Source organism: Typopeltis vanoorti, chromosome 21 (genome assembly GCF_054136105.1).
Source record: "Typopeltis vanoorti isolate ZY-2024b chromosome 21, IOZ_Tvanoo_1.0, whole genome shotgun sequence".
NCBI lineage: Eukaryota > Metazoa > Arthropoda > Arachnida > Uropygi > Thelyphonidae > Typopeltis > Typopeltis vanoorti.
Window position 1 is genome coordinate 12,568,705 of NC_143569.1, and position 22,062 is coordinate 12,590,766.

The 22,062-nt window shown below is 34.6% G+C and overlaps 1 protein-coding gene across 2 annotated transcripts in view; it reads left to right on the forward strand.

Annotated features, from left to right (window-relative positions):
• The window catches only part of LOC150094626 (proteasomal ubiquitin receptor ADRM1-like), a 209,431-nt gene that overhangs the window by 20,796 nt on the left and 166,573 nt on the right, over positions 1 to 22,062 (forward strand). For both annotated transcript variants that reach the window (XM_090410846.1, XM_090410847.1), the window contains exons 2-3: positions 1,864 to 1,980; positions 7,725 to 7,950. In XM_090410846.1, the coding sequence (XP_090266972.1) occupies positions 1,864 to 1,980; positions 7,725 to 7,950 (343 nt within the window). The remainder of the gene's footprint in view (positions 1 to 1,863; positions 1,981 to 7,724; positions 7,951 to 22,062) is intronic.

A 22,062-nucleotide genomic window follows, 5' to 3' on the forward strand; every position in this document is an offset into this window, starting at 1 on the left:
CTGGCAGATACATTCATAAAAAGTATGCTCGCCACACATCTCAAAAATTTGGCATTCTTAAATCTCTAATTAATAGGGCACATAAAGTTTGCTCTTCTCCAAAAATCTTACAACAAGAACTTTCCATCATTAAAAAGTTAATGGAATCTAATAATTACCACCCTAATCAAATCCAACAGATAATTGAATCTTATGTTCCAATACCTCAGGTTTCTTCAACAGTCCCTAGAGTTCCAATCCCCTACATTCCAGGAATCTCAGAACCTATAGGTAGAATTTTATAAAAAGTACCAATTGATTCCTACGTATATTCCTATCAACAAAATTTCTTCCTTATTGCCTTCTACAAAAGATAAACTGTCATCTCTATCTTTGGCCGGCGTTTACCAAATACCATGTGAATGCAATGTTTCTTATTTTGGACAAACTGGCCGTTCTGTGGAAAAAAGAATTAAACATCAGTATTGTATTGATTACAACAAACCTCAGAAGTCTGGTCTAGCACAACACGGTATTAACACTACCCATAATATCCACTGGGATAAAGCTATTCTCCTTCATAGATGCAGGTTCAAATATGAACGCCTCTTTAAAGAAAGTTGTGAAGCTATTTTACACTGACCGAATTTAAATCGAAATGATTGCCTCTCTCTCTCTCGAAGATCTGGGAAACTTTTATTTTATGTAATCATTAAAAAACCAATTATCTTAAATATTAATTATTTATTAATTTCTTTCATTTCCTAGCTCACGGCAACCTTGTATTTTAATAGGTGATCTACCAAATGTTCGTTACTTGTATTCCATTCCTATCTGTTTGTAACACTGAAGATATACTATTAGTTTTATTATTTATTAATTATAAAAGTCATAGCTTTCGCTGATGATAATGACGCGACGACTTACAGTTAGAAGTAATGGCCAATGAAGAGCTCTTTAAAATTGCAGAGTGGGCATGCAAGAAGAAAGTTAACTGAGTTAAGTTTCCCTTTAAGAAAGTCTTCCTTAACAGGAAAGTTCTCGAGGTAGCCAGTGAGCTAAGTAGTAACAACAATAGATGGAAAATTTACTTTCAACAAGCACATCTGATATGTTGCCAAAAAAAGCTTACAAATAATAAACCTTCTAGCTAATGCAGCGAGGATTATGTGGGGATTAGCCAATGAGCTCTGAAAATAATATATACTGGAACTATATTATCACTGATATCATATGCTGCATTTGCCTGGAAACATGCATTAAAATCAAAGAAACAAGAAAAGCTGAACTGAATTCAGTGCCTTATAACCATATGAATAATTAAAGGATATAGGAAAATATCTTTTGAGGCAGCTTGCGTTATTGCTAGTCTAACACTAATCTGCCTGAAAATGCAAAATTCTCTTATATATGAAGTCATTTCCAGAAGATAAAACTGAAATTCCAACATTGAAACATAGCCTGATTGTTTATTTTATTTTCTGTTGTTTAATAGTTTACATAATACATGGTAATGCATGTTATTTACTAGGTACATGTTCAGTAAGTTATTAAATGAAATAATTAGCTTTAGCTTTATTTTATTAGCTTACTTTATTGACATTTACAATGAATAATCGATTAGCTAATAGCAGCATGAAAATTACACAGGTGCAGGTGTTTTTTTCACTGAGCAAAAATCAAAGTTGCCTTCAATGCAGACTTTCTATCCAGAGTATGCTGATTCATCATGTATGATTGCCTTAATGCTAATATTAAACATTCAGTAATGTATAATGTACAATGTTAATAAATAACATTAGTTATAATTTATAGTTAATTTATAATGAAAGAGTTGCAGTTTGTTGCTGGATAGACACATTACTGGTTCTTTCTCATTTATAGGATCTTATAATTTTTCCGGATGATGCAGAATTTAAGCGTGTTCCTCAGTGCACCACAGGACGGGTTTATGTACTGAAATTCAAATCATCTTCCAGGCGATGTTTTTATTGGATGCAGGTATGTATAATCTTGTTTATTTATTTTCCATATTTTTTGATTGAAATTTAAAGGAAGACTAATGAAACCTTTGTGTCCTGAGATCTTTATGTTAAACAGTCATCTTTTAGTTATGCAGCTTTTAGTTAACACAGATCTTGGCTTATGGTCCTTAGATAGGTTGACCTCTATGCATTAAAAGAAATATCAGATTTTTAGTAGTATTTGTTTTAATTTCACTTGGATTTTTTCATTTTAACAGTAACTTATTAACAATAACTTATTCAATATTAACAATAAGTTATTCAGTGTTACATTGGGAGAGGGAGAACTGAGTTAGTAGTAACTGATAAGGAAAGAAGAAAAAGTTGAAAATAAAGAATAAAAATTAAAAGGAAGAAATTCATGTGTTTTAATTCACAATGTCATTATAGGAAAAACTAAACTATGAATCAATTGCTTATTTTGCTGAATTCAAATCAGCACGTTTAAAACACAAACAACACTTGCCAGAAACATTAGATGCTACAACTAGTTCAGAATTATTATGCAAAAAGTCAATTTTAAGAATTTAAAATATTTTAAAAACTGAAAATTAAAGAACAAAATGAACAATAACAAACAAACAAAAAAGATTGCCAACAACATAACAATGCTTGGCTGTCTTGTTTAAATCATTGGCATAATTAGGACAGAGAAACTGAGCCTATTATGTGGTTTAATACTATTCATCATCATCATCATCATACATATCAAGGATTTAGGCCTAGCATGGCCTGTTCCGGCCTTAGAAGTCATCGTTTAAGAGGACGTCCTGGTTTTCTTTTTCCTAATGGCTTGTACTTTAAAGCTTGTTTTGGTAATCTTTCTGAATTCATTCTTTGAACGTGTTCCATCCATTTATGTTTATATTTTTTAATTTTTTCTATTACTGGTTCTTGGTTTAATTCTTTCATAATATCTTTGTTTCTTTTGTGATCAAATAGGGTATACTTTGCAGTTTTTCTCATAAACTTCATTTCTGCTGTTGTTAATCTTTGTTTGTCTTTTTGTTTTATTGTCCAGATTTTGCTTCCATACATTAAGACCGGTAGGGCTAATGTATTGTATACTTTTAGCCTGGTTTGTTTTTGAACTAGGTTTGGTTTAAATATAGAGTTAATTACACCTGTTATATTTAAATATTTTGCAATTTTTACGATTATATCTTTTTCATTTTCATATGTGATCATACATCCTAGGTAGTTAAATGAATTCACCTGTTCTAAGATCTTGTTATCTAATACTATTTTAGTTCTTGCTGGATCTTGTCCTTTAAAGGCCATAGTTTTTGATTTTTCCGTTGATATTATCATACCATAATCTTTGGATATCTCATTTAGATTTAAAATAGCTTTCTGTAAGTTATCTTCAGAATTTGTAATCATTATTTGGTCGTCTGCAAAGAGGAGAGTGTTTAAGTTAACTGTAGGTGAAAGTTTAATTCCTTGATGTAAATTTTTACTCCATTTTATTATTATTTCATTTAAGTAAATATTAAAAAGAGTTGCTGAGAGGGGACATCCCTGTCTGACCCCTTGGTTTATCTCTCTTGTATATGATAGCTCGTGATTTAATCTTATTTGTATTTGATTATTTTCATATATACTTGTGATAGCTTTTAGGATATTATTTGGTATTTGTCTTTCTTTTAATATGTTAAATAATATGTTTCTTTTAACTTTGTCAAATGCTTTTTCAAAGTCAATAAATGCAATATGTGTTTCTAAATTATATTCTCTTCTTTGCTTATTGGTTCTTCATCTTCAATATTTTTTAAAATTATGTACTATCTCAGCTCATTTGAGTCATGTACAAAGTACTGTTGAAAGTTTTTTTACTTGGTTATACTATAAATTAATGATGCCAAGAAATTATATTCTTGGTTTCATCCTTAATCCAAGCGTAAGCAAAGTTTTCGTGCGAAGTAACTTCACGACTGAGCTGCTTGTATATAGAGGCTAATGACTTCAACTGCCTTAGTATCCCACAATGCAAAACACACATACCCTTAGAAACATGTATAATGCTAGGCATTGTTATGGGAAGGGCCATTACCTAGACCGGTTTCGACCTTTATTGAGGTCTCATCAATGGAAGCCAGACCCAGAAGTGATACCAAGGTTGTGAAGTAATGCAGGTCATATTTTTATATACAAGTAGTCAAAAGATGTCACACTTTATTACTAAAATTCTCTGGATTAGAGATAGATATTGAAAGTTTTTTCACTTAGTTATAATCTAAATTACTTGTGTAAAGGATGATATAATGATGCCAAGAATATAATTTCTTGGCATCATTAATTTATAGTATAACCAAGTGAAAAACCTTTCAACATCTATCTCTAATGCAGAGTAGTTTAGTGATAAGGTGTGGCACCTTTTGACTACCTATATGTGAAAATATGGCTTCTGCATTACTTCAAGCTTGGTATCACTTCTGCATCTGGCTTCCACTGATGAGACTCAATAAAGGTCGAAACTGGTCTGAGTGGTGGCCCTTCCCATAATGCATAGCATTGTATATGTCCACAAGGTCATGTGTATTGCATTATGAGATATTAAGGCAACTGATGTGAAGTCATTAGCCTCTATATACAAGTAGCCCAGTTGTGAAGGTACTTCACGTACAAACTTTGTTTGCTTACACTTGGATAAAGGATGAAACCAAGAATATAATTTCGTAGTATAATTAACAAAGTAGTATGTCATCCTTATCTTTAAAAATATGTACACAGGCCTGTTAAATTAATAATCCCTTTTAGTCTAATTTGACTAAAATTAAATTTTAACCTAAGTTGAATTATATAAAGTATGCCTCAAAACTTTGCTTTTCCATTTAATAGATTGTTTCTGAACTTGACATTTTCCTGAATTTGTGCTTCCGTTTTCTGTTCCTATGAATACTTACATTAATTTGTTACGTTATTCAGTTTAGAATTTCATATCCTTCAACAAACTTTCTCCCTTGTTCAAATGGTTTAATTCTGAAAATGCACACTTTTACTTCGCTGGTACATGGTTGTTTGTGATTTGTGCTTGCACCTGTGACTACTAAAGCTTCGTTCATGGGTTGGCATGTAGAAAGGTTTAGTTGTTGCCATTTGTTTATGTTAATTTATTGTTGACTCACAAGTAAGAAATCATCCTAATTCACTGTGGAACAGATAAGGAGCTCTTTGGCAAGGTTCTGTATCCAAACTCCAAGATTTTCTTACCAAGATTCATGTTATTCATCTTAGGATACACTTTACCTTAGGAATGGAAGATAATCATTATATTGATTGCCTCTTCAGATCTCGTTCTTCATCAACCTGATGGGGGACTTAATATTTTGGATCGGTTTGGTTTGGTGGGGATGTATATAACGAACATACTGGTCATTATATACAGGCTTATTCTCACCATCCTTGTCAACAATTTGGTGCTATAAGAACCCATAACCACAGAGCTTACTCCTTTTGTTCCAGCAATAGCTTTTTAAAAGGGGAATTACTATTACTTCCTTGTTTAATGGTTACAGTGAGTTCTTCATCCATAAACTTCATGCTTCTCCTTTAGTATCTCAAGAGGAGGGCGACTGCATAATCATTCCTTATGTTAAAGGCATTTCCAGATAAATTTTTAAGATCTTAGGTCTGTTTGTCTTCAAATAGCTTTCTGTTTTATCTATAATGTTTCCTCTTTTTTGTGGGTTCTGTGACTTTGGCCTTTTCAATCACTTTCATCTTTGAGTTATCTTATTTCGACCATTGTGGAAGATCTATGGTTGTTAATCTCAGAGAACATCAGAATTACATTAAATATCATAAGCTGGAACATTCTGGTTTTGGAGAATATGCTCACTTCTAAACGAGTTTCTTTGTAAAAGACTAAAAGTTCTACATAAAAGCTTTTTTCTGTATGAAGCAGTTATATAGAGAACTTCAAAGCATGGCTACTATAAATATGTTATTAAATGTGTTACTCTATCTTTAATTTTTTTAAAAAAAAATTCAGAACTATTATTAGATTTGAGAGTGTTAAGCAAAAGATGTTAGTAGGTAATAAATGGCATGCATCCAGCAGTTATTTCATTCTCTTAGTATGGGAATTTCATTTGCTCCCTTGCACCATTGACAGGGACATCTCTTACAATATTTTGGCTACTGAAGGATTTTTGTTTGGTTTTATATTCTTTAGGCACTCATGGACCTAACAAAAATTTGGTTCAAGTGTAATAATTGAAATTTCATTATTGGCTTGCATTCCACTTAATGTGTAGCATTCATTTCTAATGTAGATATGAGCTTTATACAGGGTGATCCTAAAGTCATGCACATCATAAAATAAACTTGAATTTTTCAATATTAGTAACAAACTTTATAGAACTAAATTGCCACAATGTAAATGACACTGTCCTGCTGAAAACAGCAATCACTTTTTTCAATTTCAAGGAGATCCATAAACTGGGTGATGGTATCTTAGTACCATGCACTGTTCAATGTCATCTCAAAGAAAATGGGTCCAACAATGCTACGGTGTGATAATGCACATCACACTCCAATTTTCAGAGAATGCAATGGTGTTTCATGGGAAACATGAGGATTTTACAATGATCAAATTCTGTTATTTTAGCTTATAGCTTTATCTTTTCAAAGGCAAAAATAAATAACATTACTGAAGCAAATGTTCAAAATGGTTACCTTGTTCTTGAACACAAGCACGTGAGACTTTTATTAAATTAGAGACAACTCTTCAAAGCATGGAATTACTGACCACTATGATTGTTTCAGTGATGTTTGTCTTCATTTCATCAGTTGTGTGAGGTTTATTTTTACACACCTTACCTTTCAGGTAATCCCATAAGAAGATATCTGGAGTTGACAAATCTGGCAATCAAATCTGGGGGCCAAGTCTGTCACCAAAAAAACTTGCAAAAATTGCATTATTTCATTTGATGTATGGTAAATGGCACTATCCTGCTGAAAACAGCAATCACATTTTTCAATTTCAAGGAGAGTCACAAACTGGGTGATGGTCTCTTAATACAGTGCACTGTTCAATGTCATATCAAAGAAAATGGGTCCAACAACGCGATGCTGTGCTGCACATCACACTCCAATTTTCAGAGAATTCAATGGTGTTTCATGGGAAACATGAAGATTTTCCAGTGACCAAATTCTGTTATTTTGGCTATTGACATATCTACTTAGGTGGAACCATGCTTCATCAGTGAAGAAAACATTGTCCATTTCGTGAAATCCATCTTCCATTCTGCTCTTTGTCGGCAACCGATCCAGTTTCCTGAAAGCATTTGATTAATCTCGTAATTGTCGAATTTTGAGGAACAGCAGAGTCGGGATACTTCTAACGAAACTCATCTACAATATTTGCTTAAGAACGACAGGCAAAATAATCTTCTAGAATAACAACTCGTTGCTCATGGGAAAGTACCATTTTGCTTTCCTCATAAACAAAACTACACATTGGATGCCCAGTACCTGATACATGGCAGATAAGTTGCATGATAGTGGCCAATAGTCCTAGAGTGCCGTAATAGGCTAAATTGTCTATTATTTGTTTTTCCTAGATAGGTAAAACAAATAAGAATTGAAGCACTTTGTAACTCAGCTTCATCTTTGATGTATGTGACTTTTGAATCACCCTGTATATGACATTTAGATTGATATGTTTATCTAAATTTGTTTTATATATAATACAACAGTGGTTATTCTGTAATGCAGGAACCTAAGTCTGATAAAGATGAGGAATACTGCAGTAAAATAAATGAATATTTAAATAATCCACCTCTTCCTGGATCAAATCGAAGTGGAGTCAGTGGAGGAATAGGAGGATCAAGCACACCTTCTCAAAGCAGTGGATTGCAATCTGAACTAAGTAATCTGGGTGATGGTGATTTGCAGAATTTGCTCAACAATATGAGTCAGCAGCAACTTATGCAACTATTAGGTAAAGTATCATTTTGAATTTACTTTGAGGCTCAGAAAAGTAATTTTTTTTTCTCAGCTGAAAAAAAAAATTTGTTTTTATCCACATACTCAATGAATAAAATAAATATAGATAAAAAATAGTTTTGGAGTAGCATAGTAGCTTTTTTTATATGCATTATCACATTTTCAGATGATGTATTAATTGGCTCTTGCCCATTCTGATTTCTGGTGGGGCGTGGGTGTTAAATTGAAAATTGCTCGGATATATTACATAAACATAAAAGATTGGGATGCTTAAGGGTCAACGCTGTATAACTGAGAGGAGACCTCCACATAGCCTTTAAAGGAATGCGGAGAACCGACCAGGGCTTCTAACCTAATGTCCAATCCTCACCTTCTCGTGGTGCACCCTGTTGGGTATCTACTTGGATACTGAACGGACGAGGATGGGCTGGAAATTTGGGATTTAGCCAACCAAATTGTATTCTTATTGGTTAAACCAAAATATAGAATAATGGTACAACATGACAAAATTTCATGCCGGCTGGGGCGTCACCTGGTTAAACAAGGCCCCCCCCGTTGTTTTCGCCAGGGAACCAGGGCGAACAGCGAAAAGTCAGCTACTGGAACAAATCTGAAAACAAACCCCAATTCAACATCACCAGAGTTAAAGATCAGTACTATCAACGTAAGAAGCCTGAATGGCAAAGAAATGGAGCTAGCTGAGGAATTAGATAAGTACCAGATCGACATAATAGGGGTGACTGAAACAAAAAAGACCAAAACTGGTGAGATCTTTCTGAGCAATAAATACAAAATGTTATATTCAGGCAATGACAATCAAGGAAAAGGAGTAGCCATAGTATTCAACACAAAATACGAGGCTAATCTTCTTGAATGGCAGTCAGTCTCAAGTAGAGTAATGTGGGCAAATATGAGAATGGGGAACTGGACAATGAGACTGATTTGTGCCTATGGTCCCACAGAAGGTTCTACTAAGGTAGAAGTGGAGGAATTTTTTGAGGGTTTAGAAAAAGCAACTGACACAATGAAAAATGAAAAGTTGGTCCTTGTTGGGGATCTAAATAGCAGAGTAGGAAATGATTGTGAGACATACAAAAATATTTTGGGAAAATTTGGAGAAAAGAGCAAAGCTAATAATAATGGCAAATATCTGTTGGATTTCTGCTCAGGACATGGACTGGTTATTACTAACACCATGTTCCAACATAAAAATGTGCAAAAATTCAAGTGGAGAGAAGAGGCTAGGAATAAGAAAAGTCTTATTGACTATGTTATTGTTGATAATGATGTTTTCTCCCTGGTGCAGGACACCAGAGTGTACAGAGGATTTGAAATTGGAAGTGATCACTATTTAGTCTTGAGCAGGATAAAATTGAATTTCATATTGAAAAGAAGAACATGTAAGAAAGTTTTAAAGCGAATGAAAGTTGAGCAGCTCTCAGATGTGAACTGTAGGCTAAAATACACAAAGATTATTGAAGAAAAAATGAAAGAGTTTGAGAACAGGAATCAAACCTTGGAGATTCACTGGCAAACTCTGAAGAAAACATTGATTCTGCCAGATTGGCATGTGGTGAGGTTATCTGTAAGGATAAAAAAATCAGAACTCCCTGGTGGACACAGGAAGTTAAAGAGGCAGTGAAGGAAAAGAAGAAAGCATACCAAAAGTTCCTGTCAAATAAGTCAGCTTGTGCTCTTAGAGAATATAGAGACAAATGGAAGAATGCTAAACACTGTGTAAAACTAGCTAAACAAAAGTAATGGGAGGACTTTGGCAAGAATATAGAAAATAAATATCAAGAAGGTGGCAGAATATTTTGGAGGTTGTTGAAGCTTAGGAATAGAGGAAAGAGTACTGTAAAAGGAGTTAGAGATGATAAAGGTGACATGAAAACGGGAGAAAAAGATATCTTTGAAGTATGGAGTAATTACTTTGAAAAAACTGATAAATGAAACAAGCAGTGATGACAGCACAGTGGTAAAAAAACACTGACCAGGCATGCAGTCAGGAATACATACTTGAAGTAGAAAAAGCCATCAAAGATTTGAAATGTTTCAAAGGCAGCAGGAGTAGATGATATTTGACCAGAAATGCTGAAGTATGGTGGTATAAGAGTCTTACAGTGGCTGCACTGCATAGTTCAGAAAGCCTGGATAGAGGGTAGAATTCCTGATGATTGGAGTAGAGCTCTCTTAGTACCCATATATAAAAAAGGAAATAAAACAATGTGAAAATTACAGAGGTATTTCCCTGCTGAGTGTTCCTGGCAAGATCTATGCAAGTATACTTGAGAAACTGTTGAGAAGAATTGTGGAAGAAAAGCTTGGTGAAGAACATTCTGGATTCTGGCCAAATAGAGGCTGTCAGGATCAGATCTTCACTTTACGACAAATAGTCGAGAAAGCATGGGAATATAACAAAGATCTGTATTTAAGTTTTGTCGATCTGGAAAAGGCATATGACAAGGTGCCAAGAGAGACGCTATTCAATACTCTGCAGTTATATGGTGTCAATGGGGCATTATATCAAGCAATACTTAGTCTTTATTTGAGTTGTAAGTCAGCAGTTAGAATTGAAGGAAGTACAGGAAGATGGTTTAATGTTAAATCTGGTGTGAGACAAGGATGTACATTATCCCCTCTGTTATTCATTATCTATATGGATCACATTATGAAGGAAAGTGGTATTAAACATGATATCAAAATTGGAGATGTTAATGTCAGAGCTTTGCTTTATGCGGATGATGTTATACTTCTAAATAAATCCGCTACAAGTCTGCAAGATTCTCTGACTAAATTGAATCGCTGTTGTAATAGATATGTTATGAAGGTCAGCAATAAAAAAGACAATGAAAATAGGTAGAATCATTGAAAATGTCAACTGTGTTGTGAATGGAGAACCTGTGGAACAAGTAAAACATTTCAGCTACTTAGGCACGATTTTTAGTGAAGATGGTAAATTAAATATAGAAATAGACAACAGAATAAGCAAAGCTGGTATGGTGGGAAGTCAATTGAATAAATTCATATGGAATAAGAGAGAAATTAGTCGGAACACTGAATTAGCTGTGTACAAGACAGTGTTCAAACCAGTTTTAACTTATGGATCTGAGAGCTGGGTTAGATGTAAAACACTTGACCAAAGACTAGAGACCGCAGATATGAGAGTCCTGAGAAAGATTAGAGGCGTGAACAGATGGCATCAATGGCAATATCATATTAAAAACGAGGATATTATGAAAGAACTTGATATTGTCAGCATCCAGGAATGTGTTAGCAGAGCTAATCTCAGGTGGTATGGTCACTTAAACAGAATGGGCGAGGAAAGATTAGCAAAACAAGTGTTCTTTGCCAGGTTGGCAGCAAAACGACCTAGAGGAAGACCAAGATATAGGTGGATTGATACTGTACAAAGTGCTTTAGACGATAGAAATATAAGATCTGATAATGTTGGAGTCTTGACAAGTAACAGACTGATTTGGAGGAAAATTGTAGATAGGAAATTAATAATGATGTAATTTTTTCATGTAGTACTATCATATCCTATACACCCCTTGAGGGTACATGGCAGGAATTTGATGATGATGATGATGACATAATAGATTTTGCTCTGTAAACATTACCATAATTGTTTTTTCACACCAGCAGTGAAAGCTCTTACTCATTTGATTTTCATACCTGTAAGTGAGATTTTCTGTAAGTAGAAATTTCCTTTGAAATATCTTTTTCTCCACTGAAAGTGGAGATTTTCAGTAGATACAGACTGACCTGACCTGGGCACATGTAATTTGCAGATATAGTATGCTAATGCATTTTACCCTTAGTATTGTTTAGTGTTATGTTGAAGAAAAATAATTCTTCTTTTTATGCTGACAGCTATTATGAAATCTGTCAAGGGTAATGTTCAGAAATGCTCTTCCACTGTGATTAAACGGTGAGCAGCATTTGTTATCACATAGTTGTTGTACAATCAAACAATTTTAGAGCTTTACTGATTATAAATATCTCTCTTCCTTCCCCCTAATTAATTCAAGGCTGATTACTTTCTGAAGATTGACATCTTGCTAAAACCACAAAACTCTCAACATAGTGATTTGCTGATATTAGTGTTAATAACAATTCTCTTTCTTTTCTAATGATACTTGTATCGAGTTTTATGTCCATTTGGATATAATTTTAGAAATAGGATTCCAGTCTGTTATCTTTCCTGTTATTCACCTGGTGGTGAATAACATAACATTCACCAGAAACGTTTTTATCCCATGGTATTTTTACACCAGATCATAGAGGTCGAATTCATGTATTTTATACAGTACTTTTTCTGGGTGGTTATAAAGTTCGCATTTAGAAATATTCATGAAGTTAGTAAATGCAATGGAGAAGACTTTTATACCATTGCTAAACTTCATTGGTCTTCTGTAGCCAGTCTTGAGATGAGAGATCATGGTAGTGGCACAGCAATTTAACTTCTAGTTGAATTGGTTTTTCTGCTGAATATCAGTAACTATGGCATTCTACAATCTCATTCTGGAAATGAGATGTCAACCCCTATAGCCTCGCTTATAGGTGGCATCTCATTTCCAAATAAAGTAGCTCACGTTGTAAAAAAGGTTGAACACCACTGCCATAATGCAAAGCACATCTCCTTGCAGACATGTAATGCTAGAGATTATGGGAAGGGCCACTACCCAGACCGGTTTCGACCTTTATTGATGTCTCATTAGTGGGAACGAGGCTCAGAGTTGATACTAAGGTTGAATTAGTGTAGAAGCCATATTTTCATATAAGAGCAAAAATGTGTCACACCTTATTATTAAAATACTCTGGATTAGAGAAAGTTGTTGGAATTTTTTTTCTACTTGGTTATACTATAAATTAAAGATACCAAGAAATTATATACTTAGTTTAATCTGTTATCCAAGTGTACGCAAATTAGTTTGCACCTGAACTATTTTCAGGGCTAATGACTTCATTTGCCTTAGTATCCCTTAATGCAAAGCACATCTCCTTGCAGACACGTATAATGCTATGCATTATGGGAAGCACCACCACCCAGACCAGAAGCTCCCACTGATGAAATCTTTACTGAGGTTTCATCAGTGTGAGTCTTGGTATCACCCAGAGGTGATACTAAGGTTGAAGTAGTGCTAGTTCATTGTTCAGAAGTATTGGATAGTTCAGAAGTAGTATCTAAGGTTGGAAGTTTTTCCACTTGGAAAAACTTCCAACAACTTTCTCTAATATAGAGTATTTTAATAATAAGGTTTTTGGCTACTCATATATAGAAATATGACTTCTCCACTACTTCAACCTTAGTATCACCTCTTGGTCTGGGTAGTGGCCCTTCTCATAATGCATAGCATTACACATGTCTACAAGGAGATGTGCTTTGCATTATGGGATACAAAGGTAAGTGATGTGAAGTCATTAGCTTCTTTATAAGAGTCATGCATAAAAGTATGCATGTTGTGTGTTCAGAATTAAGGCTGCAGTGAAGTAGCGCGATGCAACAGGGGCAAGCACTGCCAGAAACACCTCGGATTCATTATGCACATGATTTTGAATTAATTTTTGGTCGTTGCACGTTCAGAAACCTTTTACTGTTGCCAAATTTTTCACGGCGCCCATTTTCAGTTATGCAACCCCAGTTTAAGAAGCTCAGCTCTAGATGACCTTTAACTGTATCCCATGCACTATTAACATCCTTACCTTGCAGTGTTTTATGCCACAGTACAGATTAACCAAATTACTAATTTGCCAATGCATATCTTCCAGATCATCTGTGGAATTCCCTGCCTTATAGCAACAACCAACTGTATATTTTGTCTTACTGGTCTTAATCTCACATCATATAGCTTCAAATGAGCAGCCACCCTCCCACCTATCTCCTATTCTTTTTTGGTTACAATTCATCTGCAATCATCAACAGTACTCCTTTCCCCATTCTGTCTTCCCTGAAAATACTAAATCTTTCACATTCAATCCCTCTAACTACATTATCTTCTTTTAGCCAAGTTTCACTAATGCCCATAACTTTTGGCGAAGTTTCCCTAATCAATGCTACAAACTCCTCCCTCTTGTTCCCAATACTTCTGGCATTAGTATATAGAAATATCCCTTTATCCCCCCACCCATCTTTACTTTCTGAATTGACTAACCTATTCAATATTTTTGCATGAGAGACTAGATTCTGGGTCATTCTCACACTCACTTCATTGTTGCCTTCACACAAACTCATCTGCTTCCACCCTAATAATTGCTTGAGTTTCCCTGAATTTGCATGTCAGCATGCTTGGTGAATAAAGCTCTCTCCCCACTCATCTAACACCAAAACCATTCAGATGCAATCCATTCATGTTGTACAAATCTTTCTTTCCATACCTCCAGACACTGTCACAGAAAAAAAAACATGGATATTTCTGTATCTGCTGAAGTAAAAATGTAAATGGGATACACCTATCAAACGATGTAATAATCAGTTTTTTGGATGACGAGATAGACTCTGCCTATCCATGCTTCCAAAATCAAATGACAAACACAAGCTCTCAGTCTCTTAAAAATCAGATAAATCTACAAAGCCAAGTGAACAGGTAATGGAACTTTTGGGGTTTTCTTAAAATATCAAGGTCTTTTACAGAAACATATACTCTGTCTGCTTGATAGAAACAGAGAGCTTTATGTTTCTGTAGAACTTTTACTAGTATTTGTAAGGACAGAATCGAAAATGGACCTTCTCGTGGAGGAGTTACCAATCCTTGTGAGCAGCCAAATATTGTTCCAGTATGTTTAACTTAACACTACTTGAGAGAACCTAGCCATTCCCCGGTTGACCTTGATAATTTTACATTATAAATGGCTACCCCCAACAAAATATTCTGTGGAGTAATGTAAAATACCAGTAGGAGATGCTTTATTATTGAGCATATGCTTGATATGACCTCTTTTCTGAGTAATGGATGCAGTATCTTCTTTTATTTCTAACCATTCATATTCTGCAGTAGATTTTGCGGTCCTCATCCTCTCATTGTTATTATCCTTCTGCCTTTTATGTGGGAATTCAGAGTAGCATATATATGGAAGCAATCTCTTCCCTGTGCTTTCTGGTATATTGTCACAGGTCCATGTCCTTTTTCATGGATGCCAAGATGAAAAATTAACCAGGATAACTGGAATATCTTTTTTCGTTCATTCAGAATTTAATCAGGTAGTCAGCCAGAGTACTGTTAATGATGTAAGTAGCAGATTATATTTTTCAAGTAGCAGCAACTGCAATTCTGAACACATCATCTTGATATCCATTCTTGGTATACCATCCAATCCCACAGATGTATTCACATTAAGGTTCTGTAATAGACTATTCACCTCCACTTCATTCATCACAATTCCCATATAAACTAATGGTTCCTTCATTTTTTCAACGTCACCACTTGGATGATATACTTTTGCAAAGTGCGTGCTCAGTAACTCCACTATATCGACTGGTTCAGTGAACTCTCCATCGTCATTCCTTAAAATCATTTTGCCATGTACAGTTTTTTCTTGCTTGCAGCATATTGAAAGAACTGTTTGGGATTCTCTTTTGCTTGTATAGCTAGTTTCCTTTCATAATCGCTTTTGCTGTTTTTACCACACTCGTTACCCTTCTGGCCTGCACTTTATACTGTTCGTGTGCCTGCAGTCACCCCTTTCTTTAAATTCCCTCCATAGTTGTTTCTTTTTTTGCAGCTCAAGCTTAATGGTGTTATTCATCCATTTAACCCCTACTTGTTTCACTATTCGGACCTTAGGTATACAATCAGCCATAACCTCCTGTAAATGCTCTTTGACCACTTCCCATGCTCTATCAACGTCCAGCCCTTGCAGTTGTACATGCCATGGCACTGATCCACGCAATCTCCTAAGCTTGTTATACTTGCCAGCACGGTAATTCCACATATACCCTGTCTTAATCACAAATTGCACACCTTTAGCCACCTCCCAGGTCAAGACCTTATGATCACTCTCACCAATAGGTGGCAACATGGTCATATTCATTACAGTCAAATTTTGAGATGCAATTACCAGGGCAAGCACTCTCACACCCCTAGTATTTTCAATTACATGCTGTTTCAGATAGTTATCCCTTAATAATTGAATAAAATCCATTTCCTTCCTCACGTGTGTCCTCTCCTCCTTCCAATCAATGTTACCATAGTTGAAATCCCCCATAATAATTACCCTCCTTCCACTCATTTCATCAATTTGTTTATGCATACCATCTCCACCATCTATTCCATCACTTGGTCTATAGCAGCACCCAACTGTATATTTTATTCTGCCAGTGTCAATCTCACACCAAATAGCCTCAAATGATCTCCTTTCACTATCCTGCAATACTTCAATTCTCCTTGGCTGCAGTTCATCAGCTATCATCAATAACACTCCTCCCCCAATTTTATTCTCTCTGTCCCTCCTAAACATACTATAACCTACACATTCTATCCCACTAACTATATCATCTTCCGTCAGCCATGTTTCACTAATGCCAATAACCTGTGGCCAGGAAGAGCCAATCAAGGCCAAAAATTCTTCCTTCTTGTTCCTAATACTCCTGGCATTAGTATACATGAATTGCAGTGATCCCTTTGTCCCACCCCTATCTTGATGCGTTATTCTAAATGTCCCAGTCCCATTTTTTGTCCTTAGTGCTGGCTCAGGTACATTATATACATTTTTACACTCAACTATCTCACTGATGTCTGGATATCCACTCCCCCCCTCCTCCTTGGTAGTTCTAGTTTCCCTGGTTCTGCACATCCATTTTCACTTCATTCAGCAACACTTTTTCCAGTCTCCGCACACCAAGTCCATTCAAATGCAGGCCATCCATCTTGTATAAGTCCTTTCGCCCATCAAACTCATTCCACACGTCCACGAATTCCACACCACACCGTCCGCATAACCTGCGCATAATGTCATTTGTGATTATGGCCCTCTTTCTAAACTCCTCTCTGTCATACCGCGGTAACAGACTCACCATTCTAACTCTGTCACTCTTTTCTTTCGCTACCTTTAGGAAGGAAGATGTTTAAATGACAAGTGAATCTGCAAGTCCAGATAAAGTGAATGCATAAAAATTTATAGATATTTTGAAAAAAATAGTGGAAGAATGTTGATTCAACAGGATTATTCTGGAATAAAATGCCTTCCAGCAATCTCAGTCTGGATATAAAGTATGAAAGATCAAGTAACATTTTTATTAGGAGGTACTGCAGAATGAGATTTTAAATTGAAACCTCTGCTAGTATATTATACACAGAATCTGAGGGATATCAAATGTACAGAGGACAAAGAAAAGATTGTTCAAACTACCCTGTGGAAATATTTCTCAAACAAATACAGGTAGTTTTCTGTTGTAAATAATGAACTTTTAAATGATTGCAGTCATTTATGTTCTCCTTCACAGTTATAGCGCAATTAAAAATGTTTAAAAATGTGTTTTATAACTAGGGATGCATTGAAGCAGGATTTGGCTGAAGCATGCCAAATTAAATTTTATTTTTAAAAAAAATGTTCTTTTTCTAAAAATAAAAAATAAAATACACATTAAAATTGATACAAATTTTTAAGAGTGTATATATATATATATATATATATATATATATATATATTTTGTTCAAAGCATTTCTTTATAAAATTTAATGCTTAAAATTGAATTAATTATATTTTGTCCAAATATTGCACTTCAGCCAAATTGCAGAAGGAAGGAAGATTAAAAAAACGTGATAACATTTCACTAGTTATGTTATCACACACGCACAAACCCTATCTAGCTTTTTGGAGAAAGTTTGTGTTAGCTTATTGTTATTTATATATATATATATTAGGCCCCCCCCCCCCTCCCAAGTTCCAGACTGGGAGACTGGTTCTCCTTGTATTCTGATGACTCGAATTTTGAAGACTCAAAATGGGGTCCCCCCCCCCGAGTTCCGGACTGGTAGGCCAGTTCTCCTTGAATTCTGATGACTCGAATTTTGAAAACTCGAAACGAGGGGTTCTTGCTCTAGTTCTTTTGTAAGCAATGTCCCTCTGGTGTTCTTCCAGACATAGGATGGATTTTTCACACATGGTTTTGTACACTCCTGGGAATTGTAGATGGTTGTTACAAAAGAATTAAAGGAAGTGCCCTGTCAAGCCATGTACTGTTTTTATTAAATACAAATGATGAAGGCCGTCAGCATGAGATAAACTGGACAATAACCTCGAACTTTCATATATGCCAGGACGAGGTGGAGCGCTACATAGTCAAGTCTAAGGAAATTGTTATGGGCCCTCATCACATAAATAATAACCTTAGCTGTAATCTACCAGACTCTTTCTGCTCTGCTTTCCGATATTGGCACACTCGTGAAATCAGACGCACACAGCTGCTTAACAATAGAACTTCAACACGGACTGTAGTTACAGTTTGAAGCTAACTGAATTTTATAATAGTCGTTTTTATAGTGATACGATGTTGCTTATAGTGTCTATTTTCTTTTCATGTTCCCACGCCTGAAGAAGTTAGACAATCCAGTGAAACATGTTGCGTTTTGAATAAATTAATTGTTATTCTAGTCTCGATTATAGTCGGTATATATAAATACGAACATATCCCAATTCCGAGTTAATACCACAAATTGTTATCATATCCCTTCTGACGGATATAATTTCCATCCTACGAAAGCTTATAAGACACTTAAGAGTATTGAACTCGCTATCAACAGACTTATCTTCCTGAAACGTAAGTTCTCTTCTATTATTCCTAAATTCTTACAATTCAGAGAAGCCATTAACAGTGAAAAAGTACACAGAATCTCCAAAAAGCAAAACTAGAACTTTTAGGAGAGGATTAACGATACTAAATGTAATTTAGTTCTTCTCTTTTCTCAGAAATCATCTTTAGAAAACCATTTAGCGACCTCCTTAGACTGCGTGTCATGGAATCACGTTCAAGAAATAAGTACACGTCGGGCATTAAGATCTCAAAACTTAAACAAACATAAGCTTATCAGACCATTTAATTCGCTAAAGAAAACACAAGAACAACCAACCCCTAATAATCTTCATGGAAGAACTAAAAAAATTAGTGATAAACCAATCGTCATATGTTCCAAATCATAACGAAGAACAAATTCTTGAAAAAGGTCTAAATTTTGTCCTTGCGCCTAAAACTATTCCTAAGGAAATGTTTTTAACTGAGATGGAGAAAGCTGCATCACTACTTCCTGCCGCATATGCCGGTTTACTTCACATGGAAGCAATACTTGCGATTAACAATGCAAGACCTCCATCTGACATCTTCTTTGGCAAAAAGCTAGCCATAAAAATTCTTAAGAATTAACAAAGGCATCGTTATCATACAAGCTGACAAGGGCAACACAACTGTGGTGCTAAATAAAACAGATTACCATGAAAAAATCTTGTCATTATTAGAGTCAGATACATACTTGGAAATTGAGAGAGATCCAACGAGGGAGTTACATAACAAAACAAACCTCTTACAAAAAGCCACAGAACTTCCACGAAACATACGCCTTGCCACTCGCTCTTTACATTCACTCATCCCAAGGTTATATGGTCTCCCAAAGATACACAAGGAAAACTGCCCACTGAGACCAATTGTAGATAGTATTGACTCTCCTACCTACAGCTTATCTAAGTTTCTGGCTTCATCTTTAAAAGGTTTTACAGGAAATTCTTCATATATAAACAACTCAACCGATTTCTTCTCGAAAATCAAAAATTTAAAACTCCAGCCTTCAGATATCATGGTGAGGTTTGACGTGGTGGCTCTCTTTACAAACGTACCAACTCAAGAGGTTCTCGATATTTTAAAGAACAAGATTTCAAAAAAGATGTTTTCCTTGCAAGAGCCGGCGCTAGGGTCTTTGCTGCCCGCATGCAAGGTCTATCTAAGCACCCCCTGTAACGATCCAGGCATGTGTGGTTCTTTTACGATAATAAAAATTTAAATTATTTGAAATTTCTTAAATAAATTTTGACAGAACAGCCACACGTTGGTTCGCTAAATGTAACAAACCGGGGATGTTGACTAGGCAGGATAATCATTAAAAACCCGAATATTCAAAAAATTCTCAAAAGTTAAAGCAAATTTTGATAAAGCCACTTCACTTTAATCGTTGAATATAATGATACAGGAATTATAGCCTTCTCACTGACCCGAATCGCTAACAAAATTAAAATGAATTTTAATTAAAGTTAAAATTTATTTGAACTAAAGTTTAAAAAATTCTTGCATTTTACTAAATTCTTAGTAAGTTGTAAAATTTTTTAATAATTTTTATAAGTGGAACTATTTTTTAGGAAAATAAAAGAAACTCAAGATAGATGAGAAAACAAGAAAAGAATAATTAGAACATTTAATATAAGTATTCAAAAAATATAACGTCTTTACAGAATAACAGAAAATAAATTAAATTACATAAATATACTTGAAATTTTTTTATTAAAATTTTGGAGGTTTTGATTTCATATTTACAAAATTAGAAATAATGGTCTTAATGTCTAATTCCGCACATATATAATTTTCAATAGCTATTAACGCCAAACTAATAAACCTTTTTTGTGACATACTTGTTCTTAAGTAGTTTTAATCAGTTTCAACTTGGAAAAGGAACATTCACCGCTCGTTACACTAACAGGTAAGGTTAATATTGTTCTTAAAGCAATTGAAAAGTTAGGGAAAGATAAATTATTGGACACAATAAAATTAAGAATATCAAAAGGGTTTTGAACATTTAAATTATCCTTTCGAAGAATATCCTGGAAAGCACATAACTCGTCATATAGTTCTATTGCATTTACGTCTTTATTGTCACAGTCCATCAAGAGAATCTCTAAATCGTCGCAATTTTTTCGTAAATTTTTATTAATTTGTAGTAATTAGACAATAAATTGAAATTATCATAATATGTTTTTAGTTGTTCAAAACATTCTGTTAACGAACACATTGCAACCTATAGAAGTGTATAAAACACATTCACTCTAAATTTATCTTCTGGCGATTGTGGCGTTTCGTCATGATGCTCGTAGTCAAATTGTCCGGTCTTCTTTCGTCGTCAAACTTCCGTACCAGTTTTAAATTCTTGTTCTTCATCCACCTCTTCCCTCAGTTCTTTTGCCGTGTTTAGAACTTTTTAGAATTTGTATCTGATCGATACTTTTGTAAGAATATTTCCAAGTTTTCGATAGATTCTAAAGCAAGCGTAATGTTTATATTTTTGTTTTGAAGCATTTTACTCACAGGCTTTATTCTGTTAAATAAATCGTGCCAAATTATAAGAGAACAAATAAATTTATAGCCCTTCATTTTAGCACATAATGTTTGTGCTTCATGCTGAGTTTCTTTATTAAAATTTTCATTATTTAAAATTTCAAAAAAAGTGCGTCATAAATTTCTCCTAACTGATATCATAGAGGGCGGATTGCATTAATTTTACTTTCCTGTCGTGTTTCTGATGGCTGTTTCAATGTTAAATTTTTTACGAACTTTAAAAGAATTGCCCAACGTTTGTAAGAGAATAAAAAGAAATTATATATTTCTTGAATAATTGCAAAGAAATGAATTGTATCTGCATTCACTTTGGCTGCATCGTTAATGATTAAATTTAGAGTATGACACGTAAAAAGCTCGAGAATTTTTGTTCAAAAGCAAATTTTGGAGCCCATATTTTTTCCCTTTCATATTTGCCCCATTGTCATACCCTTCACCTCACATGTCTTCAATGGGAATGTTCCATTTTTCCATTTGTTCCATTATTGTTGCACATTAATCATGTCCTGTGGAATCTGATATATCTGCAAAACCTAAAAAGATTTCCCTGATCTTGAATTCCATTGTTACAGGAAACAAAGCGAATAATAATGGTCATTTGTTCTGTTTTACTTTCATCAGGTGTGCAGTCTAAAATTAGGGAATAATATTTAGATTTTCAAATTGATAAGGAAATTGTATCCCTGATTGTGTTACTTAAAGTTTCCAATATTTCATTTTGACTGTCTTTACTCAAATAGTGTACTCTATTGTTTCGTTGTAGGGTCCTTTCAACATGATTTTCCATAACGG